The sequence below is a fragment of the Catharus ustulatus genome, chromosome 2 (assembly GCF_009819885.2).
Source record: "Catharus ustulatus isolate bCatUst1 chromosome 2, bCatUst1.pri.v2, whole genome shotgun sequence".
NCBI lineage: Eukaryota > Metazoa > Chordata > Aves > Passeriformes > Turdidae > Catharus > Catharus ustulatus.
The window spans coordinates 20,428,042-20,452,369 of record NC_046222.1 but is presented as its reverse complement, the minus strand read 5'-3'; the positions used below and the strand labels follow the sequence as shown (position 1 = coordinate 20,452,369).

Below are 24,328 nucleotides of genomic sequence, written 5' to 3'. Positions count from 1 at the left end.
CTAGAGAATCCTAATTGCAGAAATGGAACAAACTAAAATGATCGTTTTCAGGTTATACACTAAGTTGTTAGAGGAACAGTAGTCCAGCTCTTATCTACACGTGGAATATATTTATCTTTGTAGTGTGGTGAACTTTGGTATTATTTGTGATATGTGGGCTTTAGGGATCACAAAGTTTCTTGTAAACACTTTGGAAACACTGCTTTCATAAAGAAATGGATTGGAGAAAGACTGAATCATCAGTACAAAGTTACGCAATAAAAGTGGCCGAAAGTATAATGGATGCAAATGTCCAGTTTTCTGGATATTTCCTATGAAAATATCCAAATATTTCCTAAATACTTCATAACATTTAGCAAAGAAGCCTCCTGAACCATGCCTCTCCTCCTCCTTGAAATGTTTAGAATTAAAATTTGTATCGTGCTCATCTTTCCTCACTTCCATTCCAAATTCTCACATTTTCATCTGCTCACTGCTAGTTGGACCCTCCTCTAGGCAGGGACAGAGCTGTCAGCAAGGACAAATACTACAAAAATTAAACAACTCTTCATTTTTCTTGTCCCGGCAGAAAACATTATTTGGACGTTTTGCTTTCTAAGACATCAAAGGAAAAGGTGTCCTTCCAGTGGCATCTTTAGTGCCAGGAAATAACTAAGCACAGTTGTGCTTTAGGTAGCTTTGCACAGGCACCTCTCTGGCCCAGCGCGGCCTCCCAGCTGAACGAAAACGGGCCGCAGGAATCCCAACTATCTCAGAGCAGCACCAGGCCCACTTCCAGTCTGGGAGAGGCACCCTCAGGAATCCATTCCCGCACTTTCCATTGACAAAACTCAGGAAATTAGCTGCAGGTTCATGTTTTTTCTCTCTTAGGGGCACAAGCTCTGATTGCAAGACGGGAGAGTGGGAGAGTGTGTGTGAGGATGTGTGCGGGTACCATAGTAATGAAGACCTGGATGTAACAATTCAATGATGAATGGCTCCGTGTGTGGGTGTCTAACAAGCACACGGGAATTTTACGGCCCCTTTTTTCTCTGAGCACCGCCAGCCTACGAAGGCCAAGGCCCGTATTTCGAAAGAAACGCTCTGTCAGAGCGCGGCGTGGCTGAGGCAGGGCCCAGGCAGCACGGCGCTCAATGAGGAGCCGCCATATCGGCCGGGAGGGGGCGGGCCCGGCACGGCGAAGCGCGCACGCGCGCAGCTCGCGCAGGCCCAGCCTCGCTCCGGCCCCTTCTCTCTGCCCTGCCACGTACGGGCGGCGGCGGCCGGGGCTGGACGGGGGGGCTGCACCGGCGGGACGGCGGAGAGGCCAGAGTAAGAGAGCGGGGACTGCTCCCGGGTACAGCCGCGTGTGAAAGCGGCGGGAAGGAGGGAGAGAGGGGGGGCTTTGCGTTTGGGGTGAGCCGACCGCCCCCCTCCCCCCCGCCATCGTTTCCCGGTGCCAGGGGCGACGCGGCCCCTGGCGGAGGTGCCGGGAGACCCCTCGCGTCCCCCGGGCGCGGCTGAGGGAGGCGGAAAGCGCCGCGGCCTCCTGGGCCCGGGGAGCGGCAGATCCCGGGGTCCCTCCCTCCGCACGGCCGGGTGCTCCCTGGGTCACCCCGCCGCTTTGCTTGGGGAGCCACGGGAGCTGCCGGCTCCTCATTGCCCGGCAGGGATTGGCTGAGACTTCTGTTCCCCTTTGGGCCGGGCCTGCCCGAGTAGGAACTGGAGAAAACCGAAAAGAGCTCTTCTCCTTTCTGCTCCCTCTCGTCACCCCCCCACCTGTCTTGGGAAAACTCATGGCTCTCGGTGGTGGCGTTTGGAAGGCAGTCCTGCTTGCTCGTGTTTTCGTCGGCTTCGCCCTGATCCTTAACCCTGTTTTGACAGGAAAAAATTGAAGCAGGAGTGTCTGTCTTTCCTTGCCTGGGCAAGGCTGTTTTTCTCTGTTGCTGTGCAGAAAGGGTAGTGAAATACAACGTGGTGATGAGATGCTGATTTTTAAAGGGGATCCTGAAGTGACTGGCCTAGATTGGGCAATCCCTGTCCACATGCACCACCCAGATTAGTGCATGATGTGAATGGAAAGTGAGCCAGGAGGGGAGGGACAGTCTGTACCTGCAAAGTGCAAGTGGTACACCAGGAAGGTTAGAAAGATGTCAGTGTGATTCTTATGAAAGCAATCTTTAGTCTGAAACATAAACGTTTTTTGGTTTGTTGATTCCTCCCCACCCCAGGAAAGTAGACACAAACTGATTTTGTTAAAAAGCTCATTAGTGTGCATTCTGGATGTGTTCTCTGAAAAACTCTCAATGGAGTCATCCATTCAGCTGTGTCACAGTGAGGGGAAGAAGCTTTAATGCTGTGTAAATCAGTAATTTGAATATTTTTCTGTAACAGTTGCAAGCAGCTGCAGTGTTTAGAATCCGTGTCTTTAAATCTGAACACCTTCAAGCAGAATGGAGAACAGCTGGACCAAAAAAAAGTGCATTAAATATTCTCCTGTTTTCATAGTCATTGATGGACAGCAGGTTTCTGTGAGTGATGCTGGTAAATAAGGCATTACAGTAGCTCCTTTCCTTGCACAAAGATACGAATGATACGTTCAATCTGTTGAAATGCCACGGGAGTTCACCTCTGTCCACCAAAATGTGTATGTTTAGGACTTAAAGATGAGGTTCAATTCTTACTGTTAACAGTTTCTGAGTAGCATATGTTGTAATGCTGAAGAAGCAAAACCAGTGCCCAGCTCTAATGCTTAAACAACATGAGGGGGCAGCTAAATGAATTCTTTGGCCCAACCACTCTTAGATGTGTTATCTGTATCCTGTTTGTCCAGTGCAGTAAACTTACCTGGAGCTGTAGCAGGTCTGGGGTGAAAGGGGCGCTTACTCATTTCATAAAGTGTGAGTGAGGCATCAGAAAAGTAGTCTCTTCCTTTTCCCCTGCTTAGTGTGTCACTACAGTCTGTCACTGTCAGGAGCAGGCACAACCCTTTTTGAAGAGGAGCCTTTCGTACCCAGGATGAGGGGAGCAGCTGCCAGCCCTGGAGAACCAGAGAGTGGCTTTGTGTCTTCTCTGGGGTTTGCTTGTTCTCTGCCTTCTTCCTGTATGTTCCACTTTACTTCCAGTTGAGTTGAAGGAGGAGAGCTGGGAAGCCCAGCATTATGTGGATAAAGGGGAACCTACTTTTTTTCTCTGGTTAGTAGTGAATCATCTAAAAATCAGATTATGGATTTTTGAAATTGGCTGTGCATGTGAGAGAGGGGAGTTGCCAGAAGGGTACACCATGGGGTCAGAGGGAGGAGCCAGATGTGTTCCCTATTGGACTGTTCTGTATGCTAAATCATCCTTGGAGACTGTCCTGGAGAGGAATACATTACTGTTAGGAATTTCTACATGCCACTAGAAAATAGTAATAATAAAAAAGTCTTCTATTACAAAATTAAAAGTTGTGTTCAAGATCTGTTTTAGATGAATGCGAATTCTACAGTACACAAAAGTGTAAATCTGATGGTTACATTATGGATGAAGTAAGGCTTTTCTAATTAGGTATATTCACTAAGATGTTATAAAGTGAAAGATTGATGTAAATTGTGTCATTCTAGGGAAGTGTGACTGTAAATATGTTTATTTTCTGATGCAGCTTACTGTTCTCTGGCACTGATAGTGCATGGCGGCTTATCCTAACTCTGTCCTGAAGTGAGGTGGGAAAACCATCCAATAATCCAGCATCACTAAGACAGACGAGGTAATAATAAATGTATATTTTTGGAAAGGAAATGAAAGGAAACTTGTGGTCAATACTGTTTTACTTTTTAATACTTAAATTAAAAAAAATCCCAACAACCAACTTGTGCTAAACCCTATGCTTTTAAATCTAATTTAAAGTTAATCAGGCTAGGTTGATGTACCTGCAGTCAAAACTCCTGTGTTGCAAAACCTGAATAATATGTTAGTGAGCATTAACAATACAATAAACCTCACAGTTTCATCACAGTGCCTCAGCAGCAATGTGACTGTGTTAATTGCAGGTCCCTTTTCCCTGTATCCACCTACCTTCTCTTATGTGTGATGAGGAGAGTGAGTTTGGTTCAATAATTGCTTGTATCTTTTTGGGTTAAACAAAGGGCTTTGCCTGAAATCTTTGCTTTATATTAAGTTCATTACCACTCCTCCCCAATTTAATTGCAATCTAAAGATAGCGTTATACTGCATCTTTTTAGTGTAAAATATTGCCACTGAAACAGTAGAGTTAAATATATAGAGGTGCATCAAGGAATGTATTAAAGGGTTTAGCTGAGTGTCCTGTTTCTGGTGGGAGAGAATTTTCAGTGCAGTACTTTAAAAATAGACTGATTATAGCAAAATTCATTTTTCTCATAAGGCACTGTGTTATAAGATCCTTAAAGCTGCACATGTCTGAGAGTTCTTCTTGCACAAGAGAATGAACAATATACTTGTCTGCACGTCATTTCAGAAATCTTGATTTGGTTATGGCCTGCCTGCCTACTTTTTAAGATCTCCAGTAATTGTACTTCAAATGTTAAGATAACTGCTTCTTTAGTTGCTCCTCACTCCAGATCTATTGTTTTGGCCCTGTTCAGTGCAATAGGAGCAGTGAATGTAGGAGGAGACATTTGACTGTCTGTCTGGATCTCTTTTTGTGGTTTTTTTTTTCCCTCTTGTTACTCTTTTGAGTAACTTTGATGTAATTTCAGATTTTTAAATTCAAGCCTTTGTGTTTTTAAATGAAAGTTGCTTAATACAAAGTGGTAATTTTAAAATTTTCTTACATAAAATGTTAAGGATATAACAGGTATATGCTGTGTGCTGCTAGGACACAAGATGGCTTTGTTGCACTTCCTATTCAGTTGGAGCAGTTGTTCACCTCTTAAAACACTGAGAGTAACAAAATGTTCTGACCACGTGTTGAGCCCAATAAGTAGCTAGTGTGTGGTCTATTGAGCTGCTTTTACAGGTCTAAAATCTTGGTTAAAATCACAATTTTTTTAAATTAAAAAATTATATATCTTCCTTTCTGGAGAGGAACCCTCAGTGAGTTCTGATCATCCATGTGATAAAGCTGATGTTTAGCTCTGCACTTATTTGTTCAGGAAATAATACATGATTCAGCTTGATCCCCTTAGTAAAGCCACCTTATAGCCTGAAATCTTTGAGATATTTGTTCTGGCAGTCTTTTCTTAAATGAAAAAGCCATTTGTTCTTTTACATAGTAGGGGGCATGTAAAAGTAATCGAATAAGGTGATAATGTAAAGCGTCAGAACTGTCATCAGATAGATTAAAATAACTAACAGTTCAGTTTTCTGAAATGTTCTTAATGTTCTGCTGCTAACAGGTCTGCAGGTGATAAGGAAACCACCATGAATGGGCAGCTGGATTTAAGTGGGAAGCTGATCATCAAAGCTCAGCTTGGGGAAGATATTAGGAGAATCCCTATTCATAATGAAGATATCACCTATGATGAATTGGTGCTAATGATGCAAAGAGTTTTTAGAGGAAAACTTCTGAGCAATGATGAAGTCACAATAAAATATAAAGATGAAGGTAAGGTTTAATTACTGCTGTTGAGGTTTAATTGACCATTGTTGCTCTGATACGGTTTATCTGTGGATACAAACTTTGAAGTCCACCTTTCAGAATTGTCAAATATCACAGACAAATGCAAGTGGTTTCTTGTGAAATCTTTTTAATCGGACAATAGAAGCTATATGTCTTGTTATAGTCTCTTAACAGCATTTCTTTCATTTTTTTCTGAAATATTTCCTCATTTTTTTCCTCTCTAAAAGTGCACTTTTTGCTGTTGCAAGAAGTTGACTGCAGGTTTTTCTTCTGTTCACTCATTTAACCATTTTTTGAGTTTTCAGTGGGTTTGAAGGTGAAAAGAGAATAAACATGTATGATCTAACACAAGTTCTTATAAGACTGAAAACTTGATTTATGTTTCAGTAATTCTGTTTTTCTCCATCAGCAAAGATTAGAAAAATAATTTTAACTTGAAATGTGCATTAAAAGGTATCTTTCCTCTCTGGGACCATTTGAATTTGTTGCACGTTGGTTGTTCCAAAGAAAATATTGACCATTAGTGTTAAAAAAAACAACCTTAAAGACTTCTACAGAACGAGGAGAGTCCTGTTTGAGATGCACAGATAGAAAGTTGTGATTGGAGGGCTTTTCCTTTTTTGAATGTCAATGGGGCATGGAAGAGTTACTTAATTTGGAACAGAGGGATGGTGTTCATAAAATGAAACTTGGAACGAAGTGATAAAATCCAAAGTCTCTTAAAGACTGATGCTAATGCTGTTGCACAGTAAAAATTCCCACATTACTGAAGCATTCAGGTTCATTTTTCTTAATAGCCTTAAAAAACTTTAGTGTTGCCTGTGCTACCTAAAACGTCAACTTATATTCATATATCTAAGCAATAAAATTTCACTTTGAATAATGTTCATAAAGCTTTTGAGATGCTGCTTGTCAAAATTGTAAGTAGTGTAGATCTTGGGTCTTGATCACTAGTGAGAGGGAGATCAGTGGATTTGTGTTGGTTTTGTTTTCCCTCTTACCACATTTTTTTTTCTTTCTGAAATGAGAAAGGTGAAAGGAGATTGTATGCTTTTTCATTAGCTTAAAGCTTTGAGTTACTTTGGTTTTATTACATTCTTACCTGTACTTTAAGTATGGTCCTTTGGGGTTTTTAGTATATACTTCTCTGTTTTATTCAAAGTAAGATAATGGTGTATGATGGAGGCAATAATTACAGTTTCATTCTTTGGTTGTCTTTCCGAGTCTAGAGACTTCTTGCTTTTACTTTTAGTTTTCTTTGTCTCAGAATTGTATTTGGTTTGCATAGCCACGTTTTTGCTAGTGGGGCAGCTACAGGGGAGGCCAAAGCCAGGCAGCTCCAGGGCAGACAAGGCTAAATCAGGGAGAAATGGTGGTAATGACTCTGTGGTAACGTATTTAAAAAGGTAGAAAGTTACGGCACAGATGCAGTTTTGGCCAGAGAAGAGAGGAGCAAGAATATGCGAGAGGAGCAGCTCTGCAGACACTAAAGGTCAGTGGGGAAGGAGGGGCAGGAGGTCCAGGCAGCAGAGCAGAGATTTCCCTGCAGCCTATGTTGCTGACCATGGTGCGGCAGAATGTGCCCCTGCAGCTCGTGGAGGTCTATGAAGCGCAGAGATCCACCTGCATGTCAGTGCAGCCTGTGGAGGAACCTTACACCAGAGCAGCTGGATGCCTGAGAAGAGGCTGTGACCCTCTGCAAGGCCTGTGCTGAAACAGGTTCCCGGCAGGACCCATGGAGAGAGGAGCCCATGCTCAAGCAGGTTGCCTGGTAGGACTTGTGACCCTGTGGGGGACCCGTGCTGGAGCAGGGGAAGGACTCTTCTGGCCTGAGCAATGGCAGAAACCATAACCTTCATTCCCTGTGGCCCTGCACCACTGGGGGAGGAAGAGATAGAGCTGGAAAGCAAGGATGGGTTGAAAGGTGAATGGTCTTGCTCTGATTTTGACAGGTAATAAATTCAGTTAGTTTCCCCAAGTTGAGTCTGTTTTGCCCTTTATGGTAATTGATTTGTGATCTCTCCCTGTTCTTATATCTTGTCCTTTCACTGCGTGTTCTCTGAGCTGGCTGCTTGTGGAGGGGAGTGATGGAGTGGCTTTGGTGGGTGCCTGGCATCCAGCCAGGGTTAACCCACCACACAGAATGTACTGTTATTTCACTATGATTTCAGTGGATGTTATGCTAGCTCATCATCACTACTATAAACTAATAAATGTTCTTAATATCAGAGGTAGTTGGAAGTGATCAAGGAAAAGGTTAACAAGGCTTGTCATATGAGTTTGCTTGTCATATGAGAGCTGTTATATCCTTCATTTCAAGTAGGCCAAGATTCTCTTAGAGAATCTTCTTAAATCTATTTCAGTCATTAGATGCATTGGAATATATACATTTTAGCTATTTTTGTTTTGTTATTTATCCCCCAGACCTGCTGCAGGAATGCTTGTCTGGGTCTGTAACAAGGAGGTATCTTAAACTGGTCTAACAATGTCCACTACTTCCAGAACCTCCATCTGTGTCTTCTCCAAATTCACATGCACAGTCTTTGAGTGTTCAAAGAATGCTTCATCTACCTCTCCATATTTCTTCATTCTATTTAGGTTGTGTGTTGCATTTATTAATTACCAGAGAAAAGAAGCCTCTGGCTGAATGCTGCTCTGTGAAGTCAAGTTTTATATTCAAGCTTTTAAACTCCTGAGCTAAGGAAATTGCTCTGCTAGATGTGAAAGAATTTTCATGTCCTATTTAAAGTTCTTGAACACACAAAACCCAATGTCAGCTAAAAAACCCCCAACCCCGAACAAACTAATGAGGACTGTCAGCAGTGAATTTGTATGAATCAAAGAGTAAAAGTGCATCCTAAGCACACCATGTTGCAGTTACACAAACTAAAAGGCCCCATAAAGCAAATAACAGGAACTTTGCTTTTTTTTAAAGTTATGCTTGAATTTAAAACAGAAGGTATAATGTGAGATTGGCCTTTTTGCTCTTGTTCTTCATTACCTTGTAACAGATGATTGTTTACTCATACTGCATGTATTCAAGCTGCTGTGCTAGTCAGTAGTCTCTCAGACTTTGATAAATTTACCAGAGTGAAAGAAAACTGCATTTTGATGTAGTGTGGCTTTTTGATTGTGTTGGGTTTTGTGTTTAGTTTTTGTTTTTTCAGAAATGGACTAAATGAGAAATATCAGAGTGAATAAGTCTAGTACATAATGAAGCTTAGTAGAGGAGGAGACAACTGACATGGTGAAGGAATGAGGCAGATTTCTAATGTGATGAAAGTTGAAATACATCATGATGATGCAGCATTAATGCCAAAATACCTTACAGTCCAGTGGTTCATTAAGAGTCACTAGTTTATTGAAAGAAAAAAATTATAATTAACATAGCAGAGACCATGATACATGGGCAATTGTAGAGCAGGTAAACTCTGTCCCTTTTAAAAATAAGAAAGATAAGATCTTAAAGTAACAAAATTAGCAAGGAAAATAAAGGAAAGACTGCTTTTTTTTCCAACAGAAAATAACATTGTATAGTACTATCTGTGTCATGGTAACAGGAATTAAGCTTCATTGGCATTCCTTAAGATGAAAAGTTTTTTTGCTAAAACTAATATGCTTAAATTGTCAGACATTTCTATGACGTGGCATATACCTTATGAATCCTAGCATATACTCTTAGATAATACTTGATGTCTGTCAATAGGAATCATAGAACTGACTTTATGCATCTACCAAGGTTCTGTACTTGGTGCTTTTCAGCCCTTTTTTTTCTGCTAACAATTTAAAACAGAAAATTTATTCATTATTCTTAATGCCTTCAACCTAAAGGTTAAAATAGATGAAGGAAAATTAAGATGGAGTGATCCCAGTTCTTTTGGGTGACATTAATCCATGTAAACCATGTGCGTTGATGTGCATTTTCATTCCACTGTGCAGGATAGATGGTTTAAAACATACATCTTTGTTCAGGCAGTGAATCTGAGTGTTTGCTGGTATGACAGAAGAGTATCAAAGGATGATTTTGCCAATGTTGTGGATTGCTGAGAGAAATAATTATAATTTATTGTGTTAATGAGGATATTGAGGAATATGAGGGCTTTTTGTTAAAACACTGATGGATTTTGGTATCAGCATTTAGGAAAGGTTACTGAAAAGCTGGAGAAAGTGATGAGTTGGAAGGAGCACACACGTCATCACAGCCCTCCTTTATTGCCAAAGGAAAAAAATCTGTTTAACTTTGATAAAGTCTGATTGTCCAAGTCCTGCTGTGCGTCATAATGGCAAACAGGGACAGTGATCCTCCTCTTCCTGACACTGGTGAGGTGGCAACAGTGAGGCTGCTTGTCTGTGCTCACTTTTAATGTGTGCACTCCAGTACAAAAAGACTTGGAAAAGCTGCAGAGGGGTCCAGCAGGGTGTGGTGAGGACAGGGAGGGGCTTTGTGCTGGTGGCCGTCAGGGAGCATTGGAGGGAGCTGGGCTTGTTCACTGTGCTGCAGAGGGGGCTGAGGGCAGAGCCAGTGGAAAGGGAGTTGCAAAGACCATTGAATGTGGACAATTTGCAGTAGCACCAGATGGCAGCAGCCAGAAATTGCAGTTTGAGAGGCTGAGCATGAGTTTTGGCCAGGAGGGCAGTGTGTCACTGGAGCAGGCTGCCTGGTGGAGTTTGGAACCCTTGTTCCTGGAGACTTTCCAGTCTGTACTCAGACATCCATGACTGATACTGCTATCAACAGATGTCTTTTGAGATTGTGAGAGTGGAAACAGGACATAAAAAAAATCTTGGGAGGCAACAGTATTTCTTTCAAGAAAACATGAAAATGATTTTACATGTCATCACTTTATTAGTGTTTAACTTAATTTTGTTAGAAAGCACCTTTTTTGAAGACTGACAGGCACTGTGAAGTGTTATTAATAGTACTTACTTAAGAAAACCTTCCATTGCAGAGGTGTTACTTGTTACAAAACTAGAATATGTCATTCTTCAAATTCTGAGCTGTTTTTTACTTGGTGTCAGTGTTTTATGACTGTTCATACTGAAGCATTAATTTATTTGATAATTTTAACTGTAACTTAGATAGTTTGGCCTTGCCACTAATGTGTAAGGAATTTATATACATTCAGAATTTGTAAGCAGTAATCTGTAGAACAGAATCTTGTGTCTGTCCACTGAGCCCCCTTGCTAGAGTGTTTTGTGGAGGAGCCTGGGCAGCCTGGAGTTGACTTTGTTCCAAGCTGTTCAGCATTTTATCTGAACACTGTTGCTTTTCAAGGTGAAACTTCACTGGATGGTGTTTCACTCCAGTAACTGCCCAGGAAGGAAGTGTTCCTGCTATCCCTTGTGCCAGTACACATTTTCCTGATAATGTGCTCCCGCTCTTAACTTTGCACTGTTTAGCTTGGGTTCATTTAAGATACGAATAATCTGTTGAATACGTTAAACACCAGAAAAATCTGTCCTGATCTGCCAAAGACAGTAGTCTTGTTTTAGTTGTGATTTTGTTGGGTAAGCAAAGATGTTAACATAACTTTCCTTGACTCAAATTGTGAGAGACCAGACTTAATGAGAACTTGGTACTCTTTTGTGGATTAGTACAATAAAAGGTGATCAGTGCTTTGTATATCGCTCTTTGTATCTTAAGAATAAATGATCCCATCCAGTTCTAATATAGTTCCTGTGAAAAATGGCTATGTGCAAATTATTTAGGATCCTCTGATATGTGACATGAAAGAAATCCATGCCTAGGAGTTGAGACTTCATGTCAAATTCCTATTTGAGGGAAGTTTTCTTCTGACTACTTTGACATCTTTGTGTCTTCATATTTGCTTGTGTGTCAAAGCTGAGAGAGATCTTTACTATTCACTTCTATACATGAACTTTGTTTTTCAGCAAGGAAATGGTAATATTCTTGCAGCTCATATTCTGAATATAACTTGTGGAAGTGTTCTAGTAATTTGAAATTTTATTTTGTTTTTTAAAAATTGAGTTGGGTTTGGCTTGTGCCATTTATCTGACTCCTGTCTCTTTGTGAACAGTGTGTTCTGGAGCCACTTGGCATAGGCATTTCACTTTTAACTGGAAGCATCATTCTTCCTGGTGTTGGACTTCATAAACTCCTAGCTCTAATATTTCATCTAATATTTCATATGTGTGTAAACATAAAAGGTGGTGAGCTATGGAACATCAAAGGCTAATGTCAGAAGACTCTGTTTTGGAGCCAGTCATGCTTCTGTCTTACCTTCTGTGCATGATTTCTCTGCACACTGATTCTTGCATCAAAATAATAAAACATTTTTTCTAGTGATCTCAATCAAATAGGGAAAATTATTTTTCAGTAATGGAGGAGCGTTTCTGTCCTGATGTGAAGCTCGGTAGTCATAGGCTATGATTTTAATGTAACTTTTTCTTGTTCTTTTCAGATGGAGATCTTATAACAATTTTTGATAGTTCAGATCTCTCCTTTGCAATTCAATGCAGTAGGATACTTAAACTGACATTGTTTGGTAAGTATAGAAGACTGTATTTTTCTATTTCTTTTAAATACTATTTATTAAAATTCAGGCAGTGGACTTCACTGACAGGTACAAAAAAATTAAATTTGTCACCTCAGAAGGTGGAGAAAATGCAGTCAGTAAGTTGGAACTTCTGAGTTAATACATGATAATCTGTTTTCTTTTGATGTTTTTCATGAGACTTCCAAACTTAATGGAAACTGATACTACTGCTTTTTATAAGATTGCTTAAAGTATTTGGCATATATGCATATACATGTGATCAGTGATTAATTCTTCATTAGTGCTCTTTTCCATGTTCTCTTCCATTCCTTAGCATTTGTGGGGCTTTCTTCACTGGTGCATTAGAATTTGAAGCTGACACTTTGCAGTGGTGCACTGCTCCAAACTAGTGTTAGTTGCTTGGAACTAATATTTATCCTTTAGCCTTTGTGTAAAAGTTCTTTATTTTCAAGCTACTGTAGGAAACTTAGCATGTAGTTAGTTCCAAGCTTTTAACTTGGACACTGTCCTTACTCATGAATTGCAGCAGTGTTGTGTGTGCTGTGTTAGTTCTAAAGGGACAGCTTTCCAGAACCACTGCATCATTCAGGGTATATTCAGGGAAATGTGTAAACAATACAGACACTTACTGTGGACTTTGCTTTGCTACTGTAGTTTTTGCTGAACTGAGATTATATTAAAGGAGCAGTAAACTCTAGAATGAGTTCAGTCTGTGTGGGCTAAACTTTGTCACTTTAAACTCCATGAAGGATGATGATGCTGCAAGCAAGTAAAAGTTGTATTTTTTTGTCATCTTAAATTGGATGTCAAAACTGGATATTACTACAGTTCTATCTAATTGCTGTTTTGCAGTGAATGGACAACCAAGACCCTTAGAATCTAACCAGGTGAAGTACCTGCGCCGAGAGCTGATAGAACTTCGCAATAAAGTCAATCGTTTACTGGACTGTTTAGAGCCACCAGCGGAACCAGGGCTTTCCACTAATCTGCCTGAGAGTGGTAGGCAGCCTGGCAAGGAGTTGTTTGCTTTGATTTGCAGAGTGGTGTGCTGTTTAACAAAGTGAAGCATGGATCATTCTTAATTGTTGCTTGATGGCCCATACTTTAGCTATTTCAGAGGCAGAATTTTTGTTTGATGTACCTGGAGTAAAGCACTGAACCAACTTAGGAATTAAACTTTAGAAGCCAAGGTTTTGTTGCAATGTAGGAAAACACTGTAACTAATGCCTGTGAACCCCAGCAATGTCTTGAGAGGGCTTTTAGTCAAATTAATAGTTTGTTGCTGAAGAGTTCTTGCTCACAGTTGAGTAGTTCCTCTGCTTACTTTGGGCTAGCTCTGGTGCTTATCTTGTGTTGCTAAGCAAATTTGATTCACTAAAACAGTAAGAAGTGAATTCAGCAAAAAATATATCCACTTTTTTTGCCAGGTTAGGAAATTGAATCCACACATTTTGCGCTCAGACCAGCATCAGAGCTGTCTCAGGGTAAGCAGCACAAGGGTGCAGGTAGGGGTGGGAAAGGATTTTTGGGGGAGGGCAAAGTGGGGAAAAATGTCTTATTCTCACAGTTTTGAGGTATTATCTCCTAGCTTAGGACAGTTGTATTGCAAATACTGTATCTCTGTGTGCTTAACTATAGAGTTTAGGTAAGCTGGACACAAAAAAATGATACAAAGTCATGAAATACAGTGCTGTGAGTGAAGAGGTGAACCAAGAACATCAGCCTGACTTTTAGGAAGTATTGCTTTTGTATTTGCACTGTGAAATTTTACTGCTTTTGTTACTTAAAAAAATCCCATCCCTGTTCCTATAATAGATGCAATTAGCAATTTCAGTGGAATACCATGGATTCTGGTAAAAAACTATTTGGAAAGAGGTTAGAGTAATGATCTAAGAGTGATCTAAACAAAACTAGCCAGTCTGTATCTATCTGTAGTTGTTAGCTTTTAACAGGAAATGTAGCACTATTAAGTAAGGCATTTCTGAGCAATTCAGTTATATATGTAGTTGAAAAGATCTCAACTTTAGCTGTCAGCTTAGGAAAAATTAGTGGAGAAAGGTAGAGTACAAAACAGAAACTGCAGCTGATAAAACACTATAATAAGCTGGAACTATCTTGTATGTTTTCCTAATTTTGAATTCTTTGTGGACAATTCATTTATTTGAAGCAGGAGCTTTGTGCCTTTGAATTTCAGAACATGTGATATATGACATTGGTAGTCCATGGTGTTAGTGTATCTTTAAGTAACTGTGAAAGAAACCTAAGCTTTGTGATCCATCCCAGTTTCAGGTACATCAGTGATTCTTCACTGCTATCCTAACATGCACATTTCAACAGTTAAATTTATAAAGCCCCCCAGCTGTGTGATGTTGCAGTTGCTACAGTGCAATGTGTGTGTGTGCTGGTGTTTCAGTTCTGGAGAGCTGGTAACTGGGCGTTTTGCTTTGTAGATGCTGTAGATGGTAGGGACGAAAAGCCTGCTGCTGCTGACGCTAATGTTAAACCATCCACTCAAGTTATAGCAGCGAGCATGTCTGCATTCGATCCGCTAAAGAACCAGGATGAAATCAGCAAGAATGTCATGTCAGCCTTTGGCTTGACAGATGATCAGGTGTCAGGTAAGGATGTGGCTGGTGAAAAGGAAAACTAAACCTGTTCATAATCAATGACTCCAGTTTTGATTTGTAACAAAGCATTTGTATGTTGGATGTATGTTCGCTATGTCTTTTCAGAATTCTAAAACTTGCTGTGTTAAGGTGTTGTATCTGTGTGCTAACTTTTGTATACAAAATACTGAAATGTTGCTGTTGATTTTAGCATTGTGTTTTAGCTTGGAGTAGAAAATGGCTTCAATTTTTAAAAATTTGAATTACTTAAAACTATTGTGTGGACTAACTTAATTGATATCTGCCAGTGATAGAAGAACTCACTGCTCTGCTTTAAGGTTTGATCTTGCAGTTCGTATTCTTGGCTTGTGCTTCTGCTGTTTGGGTCATCCAGAATGTGTTGTATGATCCCACCTTTTCTCTGTTTCATTTTAGAAGTAAATAGAATCAACTTTTTCAGAAGTTTTTCAGCAGAAAGGAATAACATACCTGTCTGAATTACATTTATTTTTCAAGAGCTGGAGGGCTGTTTGGTGTAGTAATAGAATGCTAAGCGTATGAAAACTGGTTATACTAAACTGAATGCTGTCAGCTTGAGACAGGATAAGTGAAGCTAGAAAAGCAATGTAGAATGTGGGAGTGTGATGCAAAACTTAGAGAAGTGATTTTGCACAGAACCTGTGTGGGCCTGGCAAGGTTTAATGGTTCATTAAAACATGAAAATGAAACTGCTGTTAGCTAACAGGACTTGCTGTGTACTCTCACCTCCAGAGCAAGTGAGTTTTATATGATGTGTGAAGATACAGATGAGCAAATCAGTAGCAACTGGAGCTCATTCCTCCAGTATGGCTGCCGTGGCAAAAATGTGGAGTAAGAGGAATAGATCTGCACTGTGGGACTGTGACTATGCAGGAACCAAAGTTGTACCCACAGACAGTGGTTGACTTCAGTATGAAGTACTGGTCTGTGGACCAAGCCTATTGTGTGATTTCTTCCTCCCTGGCACATTTTGACTACTGTCACAGCATGGTTCTTTCACAAAACAGATGGTACTTGAAAACTTGCAGTGGGCTATCTGAACAAGTAAGCAGTAGCAAGTGAAGCACAACTGGCAGAAAATTCGAGCTAATTTTTGAATGAGTGGTTTTGTCAGTGTCAGTTAATGTTTTGATCAGTGATACTTCAATATTTCTGCCTCCATAATTCTGACAGAGTGAACTGACTTGACCATTCTTTGAATGTACAAAGAACTCCATAGAAGACCATTCAAGCAGGGTGTAAGAAATCCCATTTCTAAAGATGTAATCCTGCAGTTAGGTATATAAATGCAAATCAAATAGTAGACAGATTTAATTACCTTTCCCCTAATAAGGTTAACATGAAAACACAATTAGGGGCTTGTTAGATGCTTATTTCTATTGTGTAAATATAACTGTCTTAAAATTGCAACTGAATTGGCAGCAGTTTTAGTACTTGTACTTAACTTAAAGTGTGTTTTTGAAAGTAGTGTCTCTTAGCATTCATACAGTTGGGAAGATCCAGGTTTAAGCTCCCTGGTTTTTAACAAAATATTTTGCATTAAATTGCAGTATATTATATTTGTTCACGTGTGTTTCACAACTTCTTACTAATGCAGAGAAAGTCTGAATTCCCAGTTTACATGCTGTCTTTGGCTATCAACTGGAATATTTTCAGAATTAGCAGAACAGACAATTGCTTTTAGACTGAATCCTGCATATCCTGTCTGTGAGTGTGATTTTAACACCTCTTTTGAGGTTTCCTGTACATATGCTATTTGACTATCAGTAAAACACTTTGTGGCCTGGTCCATGTGTTTCTCAATGAGATGCTAATCCATTTGGATAATTCCATGCAACCTTTTACCTTTCCTCCAGATAAGAAAAAAATAGGTAAATGCATGTTGTGTCCAAACATGGCAACTCTTCAGTGTGTTTGTGTGCAAGGTTAACACTGTTGAAAAAATACGCTGTCATGAAGAGTTTTTTCTCACAGATGAGTCAGATTCCTCAGAAGAGTGAAATCTGAGTGACCTAGAGATAGGTGGAAAATCCTCCCCTCCCTGCCCCCCCAGTATTTTCAAATGAAAGTTTAGATGTGCAAATATACGCTTAGTTTTAGCTTGAGTACGACACACATGTAAATCTGAAGTGGGGAAAAATGTTAAAAACATAGCAAGGGAGGGATCTTGTATTAGAATTTTTGAATTTCAACTCGGTGTTCATTTCACATACTGTATTTTGTTCTTGCTCCTCTAGGACCCCCCAGTGCCCCTGCAGAGGAGCGATCTGGAACACCAGACAGCATAGCTTCCTCCTCCTCTGCAGCCCATCCCCCTGGGGTTCAGGCACAGCAGCCACCCTACCCCAGCACGCAGCCGCAGACGGGGCAGGTGGAAGGTAAGCAGTGTGCTTTTCTGCAGTCCAGGATGTGAAGGACGTTGTCTGATCCTGGCTTGAATTAGCAGACACAAAGTGGTTACCAAACTGCAAATCGATGCCCTTAGGCAGAGCAGCTTTTGTCCTCCCTGCCCATGCTGGTCGATACAGAAACAGCAGGTGGAGCAGTGGCTCTGTTTGAAAGGGCGGGTGCTGTGACACGAGAGAGTTTTCACGGAACTGTTTTCTGCTTGCATCTGTGTTGTGTCATACACTGTGTGTTTTGCTGAGCTTTCACTCAACTAACAGTTTGTGGACTTCTCTAGTATGTATTAAAACTGTTGTTTACTCATAATTTCTATCTAACAGACTGGAGCTAGTATTTCATTGCTTCCTTTTTGTGTATGGCTCTGTGCTAGTCAAGTTAAACCCTGTAACCATCTTAAATGCGTTGTAGTTCCTTATAACTCCTGAGAGCTCAGCTGACTCTCCTTTAAAGTTTAAGGTCTTAACTCTGGTATTCGGATTTGTTTGCACTATGCCCTTAAAAATGCTATTTAACTTCTCACAATTTTCCTATTCTGAGGTTTCCTACATTTAACCATCATTTGTTCTGTTGCTATTTTCTAAGTGCGCTGAACCTTAAGACCTGCACACTTCTGGATTACACTGTCTGTGAAATAACCTGCTTTGTTACTACTTCCTCTATATGAAGAATAATAATATGAAATTGTTTCTGTGCTGGTGTAGGCACAAGTGAGAGCCCCCTGATGCTTGCTTTACTGATGTAATGCTCAGATATGTGTGAGATGGTGGTCACAGTATCCAGAGTCACTTGCATTGTCTTGCCTGAAGGAAATAAGTATTATTTTGATTGAGCAGAGCATTTGAACAGCTGGTAGTTATGTATAATATTTAAAGAGGTATGAATACTGTTGGTTGCAGTGGAGCTTATGAAACACTTCTTTTGCTGCTTTCAGCCTTTTCTTCCTTATTAGTCAAGTGTTACAACGCAGCAAGAGACATCTTTGTAGCTTAAAGATACAGAGCAGTTTGGTGTTTATGTATAAAAGTTACTTTTGCAAAAAAGGGCTCCAGGTTTTTCTGTTGGCAGCCTGAAAATTTAATGTTCAGAAACCATATTCTCAGTTACTGAACTTGCATTTTATAAGTTTAGGTTTTTTACTTTAGTTCAATACAGTAAGGTAAGAAGTTTTAACTGTTGCTGTTAAACTGGAACTGAAACAAAGAAGTGAAATGCTTAAAAGCGCTAGCAACACTAACTTGGAATCCTGTATGGCTGCTACCAGCAGGGAAGGGGAAAAGTATTTGTTTTAGTAAAACTCATCTTACTTGGGGAAGATGTTAGGCTCGTGTATCAGAGTAGATGTAGTGATTTTTCTAATCTTGGGTCAAGGAAACTATAGTGCAACAGTACTAATTATAAAGGGCTTGATCTATAGTTTTATGTAGCTTTTATTATTGCTACTGCAATCTTTTAAGTTTTGGTTATATTTTCCTCACTCTGGTTTAGTCTTTGGGAAGAGATCAGAAGGAACTTTTGTATTTGCTCATTAGAAATTAGAAATACATTGCTTATGCTGTGCATTGTATATGTGTGGTAAGCAGCAGTCTCTTAGCAAAGCTGGGTAATGTAAGTGTGATTATCAATTTTATTCCAAAGTGTTCAAAGACTTTTCTTTGAAACGTGGAGTAGTTTTCTGTACTTGACTGAGGTTTGATAGTACTTCAGTCCAGTGGTAATTTGGGGGCTTGTGCTGTCCCCACAGAGCCATAACCTAGCCAGAACTTTGGATAAGTTTTGTTAGGTTTTCAGCAGGATGGACTCACATAAATGGCACTGCTAGTCAATAGCAGCTTCTATTAGAAACTAGTTTTGAAGCTAGTTTGAAATGTTTAGTTCACTTCATAAAAAAACCCAAAACACTGCAAGCTCTGCTTCTCCCACACACTTTCCCAATATTTTGAAGATACAAGTGAACTGGTGGTGTCAGTTATGTGTCAGTCATTCTGGTGTCTCAGGGTTTATTTATTAATGACTTTCTCTGACAGTAAATACTGTGATGATGATTAGGGTTGTCATGCGTGTATCAAGTCTCCTTACTTCTGTGTGCTGTTACTACTGAAGGGCTACCTCCCTTGAGAAGTTTCAGCATTCACTAATTTGAATTAAATCAATCCAGCAAAGATGTTCTAGTACAGTGCTGTGTCTTGTGGCCTGCACTTTTTTACCGCTAAATTCAGTCCTGAACACACACAAACAAGCAGTTATATGCAGATGTGGAGGCTTTTTTAGTCTTTGCTGAAATACATGTGACATTTCAGTCCCATAAGCACTTCATGATCTTCTAGGGAAAAGAATGTTGTGTGAATATATGTAAATGATCTATATTCTGAATCAGACCAGAAGTCTTTTTCAGTGCACAGGAACAATGTTAAATGCTGGCAGACCCTTCACTGCAATAAGCACTGCTAAGTACAAAACCAGACATCAGTGCTGTAGCTCATGTAGTTTTCAGAATAAAAATCCAGGGAAAGAGAAGAATAGGATCATGGCTGTATATTAAGACTGTTTTCTTAAATGGCACTGGAACACCTCTCTGTTCCTCACTAACGTCTCAGCCCTGGAGAAGACAGCAGGCCTGCTTAGAAACCTTTGGTAAAACTCCATGCTGTTTCTTTGCTATCCCTTTTCCTGGGATTTCCAGCAGGTGCCAGTGTGGTCTCTGTTAGCCGGTTGGGAGTTATCCTGAGACAGGCAGCCTGCTGGTTATTCTCCCAGAATATGTCAAATGAGTTTCAGAAAGAGAACTTTCTGAGTTTCTTAATTATCAAACTAACAGGCTTAAATTCTTTGCAAGCCTTGTGTTTTGCACTCTCATAATCCCACAATAATTGCACACCAAATAATATTTTAAGTGACTGCAGCAATATAAAATACTCCAAACACCTTAGTGTGAATGTAAAATACTGTCCTTTCAGTTGCAAATAATGCAGGTAAAAGAAGAAATAAGGAGTTACTTTAAATCAGTGTGGACAGGGGTCTGTCTGGGAGGACTTGGAGCAGAGTCAAGTTGCTTTTGTCTTGGTGCAGCTCCGAAGATGGAGTTTACAGTCTCTTTATACAGTCTGCTGATCTTTGCAGAATGAATAATAGTACAGTAACACTTCATAATAGTAAAGTTTCCATGTCTGCTTCAGTTCAGCTAAGCTTTAGTTTTGGCAGATAATTGATTTTGTTCTTTGACTGTGGCTAACTAGATTGAAAAACAGCAGAAGCATAAAGCCTCAACAGGACCTATAGGTTGTCTAAACAAATATTCTGCCTCTTCTGGCCAAGATATTGAAAACAGTGAATGTAGGAAAAATAAGCATTGACTTGGACTACCAAGCTTAAGATTAAGAATGTATGGTTTTATTTTTGCTTTGAGTGTATACCGCTGGGTCTCTTAAGAAAACTTGGCAATGCTAAGAGATGGATGACTTATCTGGAAAATGTGGTCAGCATAAATAGTGTACCACTCTGCTTACAGTACTTGGTTGCAAAAATGGTCTTAAAAACCTAATCTAAACAGACAATCTGAGGACATGTTTAACTTTTGAAGTACTTTAATTTACAGTGTAAGTTCTGGAGCAGTTATGAAGATGTTTAAAGATTCCTGGTCTGTTACCCAAAAGAGTAGTGCTAACTAAGGTGCATAGCTTCTGGCAACCTCTGAAAAGGTGCAATAGTAAGCCTCATGTAACTTGTTAGATAAACTTTATTTAGTCAGAACAACATGTTTCAGAAACTAAAATCTCTACTTTGATGTCATTGGGTTTGTTTCTGTGATGTTGAACCGTCAGGGTATCATTCTCTGTAATGCACCAGGGTACTGGGCTTCAATGAAATGCGTTTCTAATCCCTAGGTCAGATGTATCAGCAGTACCAGCAGCCTGGTTACCCTGGTCAGCAGCCGCAGGCTCAGCCTCAGCAGCAGTACGGTGTGCAGTACCCAGGTAAGCAGCTCTGCAGCAGCAGCTCAGCTGCAGGACCTCTCCTGCAGTGCCTGACCCTGTCAGCTTCAGTTCCTAACCCTGTGGGGCAGATCAGGGTGCTGAACTGCCCAGATGCCTGTGTTCCTTATGGGAACTGGCACAATGCAAAAGTTGCCAGGAAGAGAGCACTGTAGCTGTTTATGTTGTTAATATGTAGTCAGAGTTCAGTCCTACTTGATTGTGATCAAAGGAAGACATCATTTCTAATCAGCAGAATGCCTTGTTAGAAATGCAGGCAAAATGAATCACCTGAAGGGTGAGCAGCCTTCATGATTATATTCTGCAGTCATGGGATTCTAGCAAGTGAGTGACTAAACATCCCAATTTACCTTCCTTAAATATCGAAGGTGTCTAAAGATGGCCCCTATTTCTTGCATCTAGAATGATCTCCTTGTCCAGAATTCAGTGGTGTAAACACTGTAGTTGTCATTCAGTAAATCCTTGGCTATTACATATACTGTGAATCCCAGAGAAGTTTTCAAGTGATAGTTTTGCTTTTTTAGTTTTTGATTTTGCTGATTCCTTTAGTAAAAGTGCCAGTGGACTTTTAGCAGAAGAATATTTTAGTGCACTAGTGGTTTATGTGCAGTATGTGCAGTGAATTATGAAAAGCTGGCTTTGGTGTATACCCAAAATAAATGCGACCTCAGAACTTTCAGTTCCTTTAGAAGCAGCTGGCATCTAGGAATGCATAGTATATGCTAGGAATGATTATTCAGATGAGGTTTAGAGATGAATCTGTAAGAGTAGATTCTGTAACAAATTGTATTTTACTGACTAATTTCAGAAAATGATATAAAGCATTTATCATTCCTTGTTTTAAAAAATCCTCAAGCTAAGCAAAAGACTCCAATTAAGTGACTCAGAGCCGCTGTGACCTTTTCTTGGTGCACAGTGGGAGTGCATCAGTTTTTATGTAGATGAGAAGATTTGCAGAGCTCATGAAGAAATTCAATGCTTAGCTTGGATAAGGACCCTAGAATACTTGGACTAAAGGTCTATGCTTCAGACCATGTTCCTGTGCACGGTGTGAGAGCTCATTGGTTTGAGTGTCAGCATGGTATCGTGTTCTCTGCAGATTTCTTCCCCCCCCATTTGTAATTAGAATACAGAGACAGATGTACTGAGGTATAATTTCAGAAGTAGCAAGCCTGTTGGAAGTAGAAGGGTCTGTCTGACTCTCTAGGCTTAAAAACTGAGGGGAGAAACAAAGGAATCTGCTTTCCAGACATATTCTACCATTGTCTAATTCATTATTTTACTGATATTCCTGTGAAAGCGGTAGTGCAATGTGAGTTTTGCTTTCCAATCAACATCATGAAGTATGAATGAAATGCTGCCAGAAACTTATTGGGGCACCTCTGTTTGTCATAACTTAGTTCACAATTAATCTTCAGAAACAGAGGGGTTTTTTTGAGGACCTATTTGACAGCAACCTTTGGAGATGTTGAGTCATAGGATCTTTTTGTTTGTGTTGCTTTAGTTCTCATGAGTATTGTCTCCTTTCGAACCCATGTCTCCCCAAGAGCAGGATCCCTTCCCACTCTTGTAGATCTACTAGGCAACAGTGGCTATTTATACATGGGTGTAAAAATGGACCCTTCAGAGGTTTGTCTCATGAGTAAATTCTGATCCCAGTTTCAAGGTGAGTTAACTGCAGCGCCTTCTTACCCTTCTCTTTCCATTTAGGGCTGTGCACTTTTAATAATTTGTGTGTCTGGTGTTTAATGCTGACAGGATTCCAGTCACTGGAGAGGTTTCATTGCAAGTAGCTGCAGGTGTGTTTCATGATGGATGATAAAAGTAGCTATTTCTTCATGAAAGGACTTTGTTCCATTTTAAAATTTTTGAGAAGAGAAATTCCCTTTGGAAGCTAGTTTTATACAGAAAAATCAAATCTGGGACATGTGTAAATGGAAGTTTTGTGCTAAAGTGTTCTGTTCTACACAACCTTTTCATATTTAATGCTAATACTGAGAACACCTATCATTTAACCAAAGGTATGACTTATATTAAACCCTGAGAGTATAATCAAGACAGTTTAATTTAGAGGTTTTATTTGGGAAAAGGGTTGAATTTTGCCTTATTTGCCAATGAAGACTTTTTTTTTTTTTTGGTGTGATATTATGGAAAAGACTACTTGTCTTTTTTTTTCCTTTATTTCTTGTCAGTCACAGGAAAACTGTTTTATAGTAACTGTTGTCAGTGTGCTGTGCTGCCACGGTGTGCACCAAAACCCCGGCTTATGTGAAAGGCAGGAAAACTCGCAGTTCACGCTTGGTTTGCCTTTTCTGTGCTTCCTGCATCATTTTGCGTTTGTCACTGTGAGCATTAGGAACAAAAGGTCTTTCTGCAGGCACCCACGGTTCCTTAGTGTCTCTCACCCCACCTTGCTCTCTCTTTCCAGCAGGCTACAACCAGCAGCAACCCCCGTCGCAGCAAGCCCAGCAGTTCCCGGCCTACAGCCAGGCGGCTGCCCCGGCCCCAGCCGCTGCCTTCCCGGGGCAGGCGCAGCAGCTGCCGGCGCAGCAGCCGCCGCAGTACCCGGCGGGCAGCTTTCCCCCGCAGCCCTACACCACGCAGGCCTCCCAGCCCGCCGCCTACAGCGGCACCCAGGCGGCACCGGGCACCTTCCAGCCGCGGCCCGGCTTCACCCCCCCGCCTGGCAGCACCATGACCCCCCCGCCCAGCGGGCCCAACCCCTACGCCCGCAGCCGTCCCCCCTTCGGGCCACAGGGCTACACCCAGCCTGGGCCCGGCTACCGCTAGGGAGGTGCCCCTGAAGACGGTGACTGACACGTGCGATTCCATCCCAACAGACTCCAGGATTTTTAATTGAGATTCCAAAACTGTAATGAAGCAAAACTATAGCTGTTAATTAAATTCTGCTGGGGGGAGGGAAATGACCAAATCTTTCCTGCTTTAAATTGTATTCGCTTCCTAGTTTAATTTGGGGCTGGGTGGTTTTTGGAAAACACTACTTAAATGTCTGTAAAGTGATTGACATTCTAGTTTGCCTTGTCTGAAGGATATGAAGATACTAGTTGGAAATTTAGCCCACTTATCAGGCTTGTTTTTACTAATACGATGATGTACTAAATTAGATTCATTCTGGAAGTCAAACTAGATATGATGTATTATAAATTGTAATGTTCACATGGAATAACTAATAAAAACCCCGAATCTATTAAA

At 40.5% G+C, this 24,328-nt stretch overlaps 1 protein-coding gene across 2 annotated transcripts; it reads left to right on the top strand.

Annotated features, from left to right (window-relative positions):
- Nucleotides 1-1,167: 1,167 nt before the first annotated feature.
- On the top strand, nucleotides 1,168-24,328 carry TFG (trafficking from ER to golgi regulator). 2 transcript variants are annotated; one of them, XM_033051402.1, is made up of 9 exons: nucleotides 1,168-1,311; nucleotides 3,620-3,724; nucleotides 5,334-5,542; nucleotides 11,980-12,063; nucleotides 12,928-13,074; nucleotides 14,526-14,693; nucleotides 16,958-17,098; nucleotides 21,008-21,097; nucleotides 23,544-24,328. In XM_033051402.1, exons 3-9 carry the CDS (start codon nucleotides 5,359-5,361, stop codon nucleotides 23,903-23,905), a joined length of 1,176 nt encoding a protein of 391 aa, XP_032907293.1. In that variant the 5' UTR covers nucleotides 1,168-1,311; nucleotides 3,620-3,724; nucleotides 5,334-5,358; the 3' UTR covers nucleotides 23,906-24,328. The 2 variants fall into 2 exon arrangements, with proteins under 2 accessions (XP_032907293.1, XP_032907294.1); XM_033051403.2 differs by having other exon boundaries at nucleotides 1,198-1,311; nucleotides 23,547-24,328.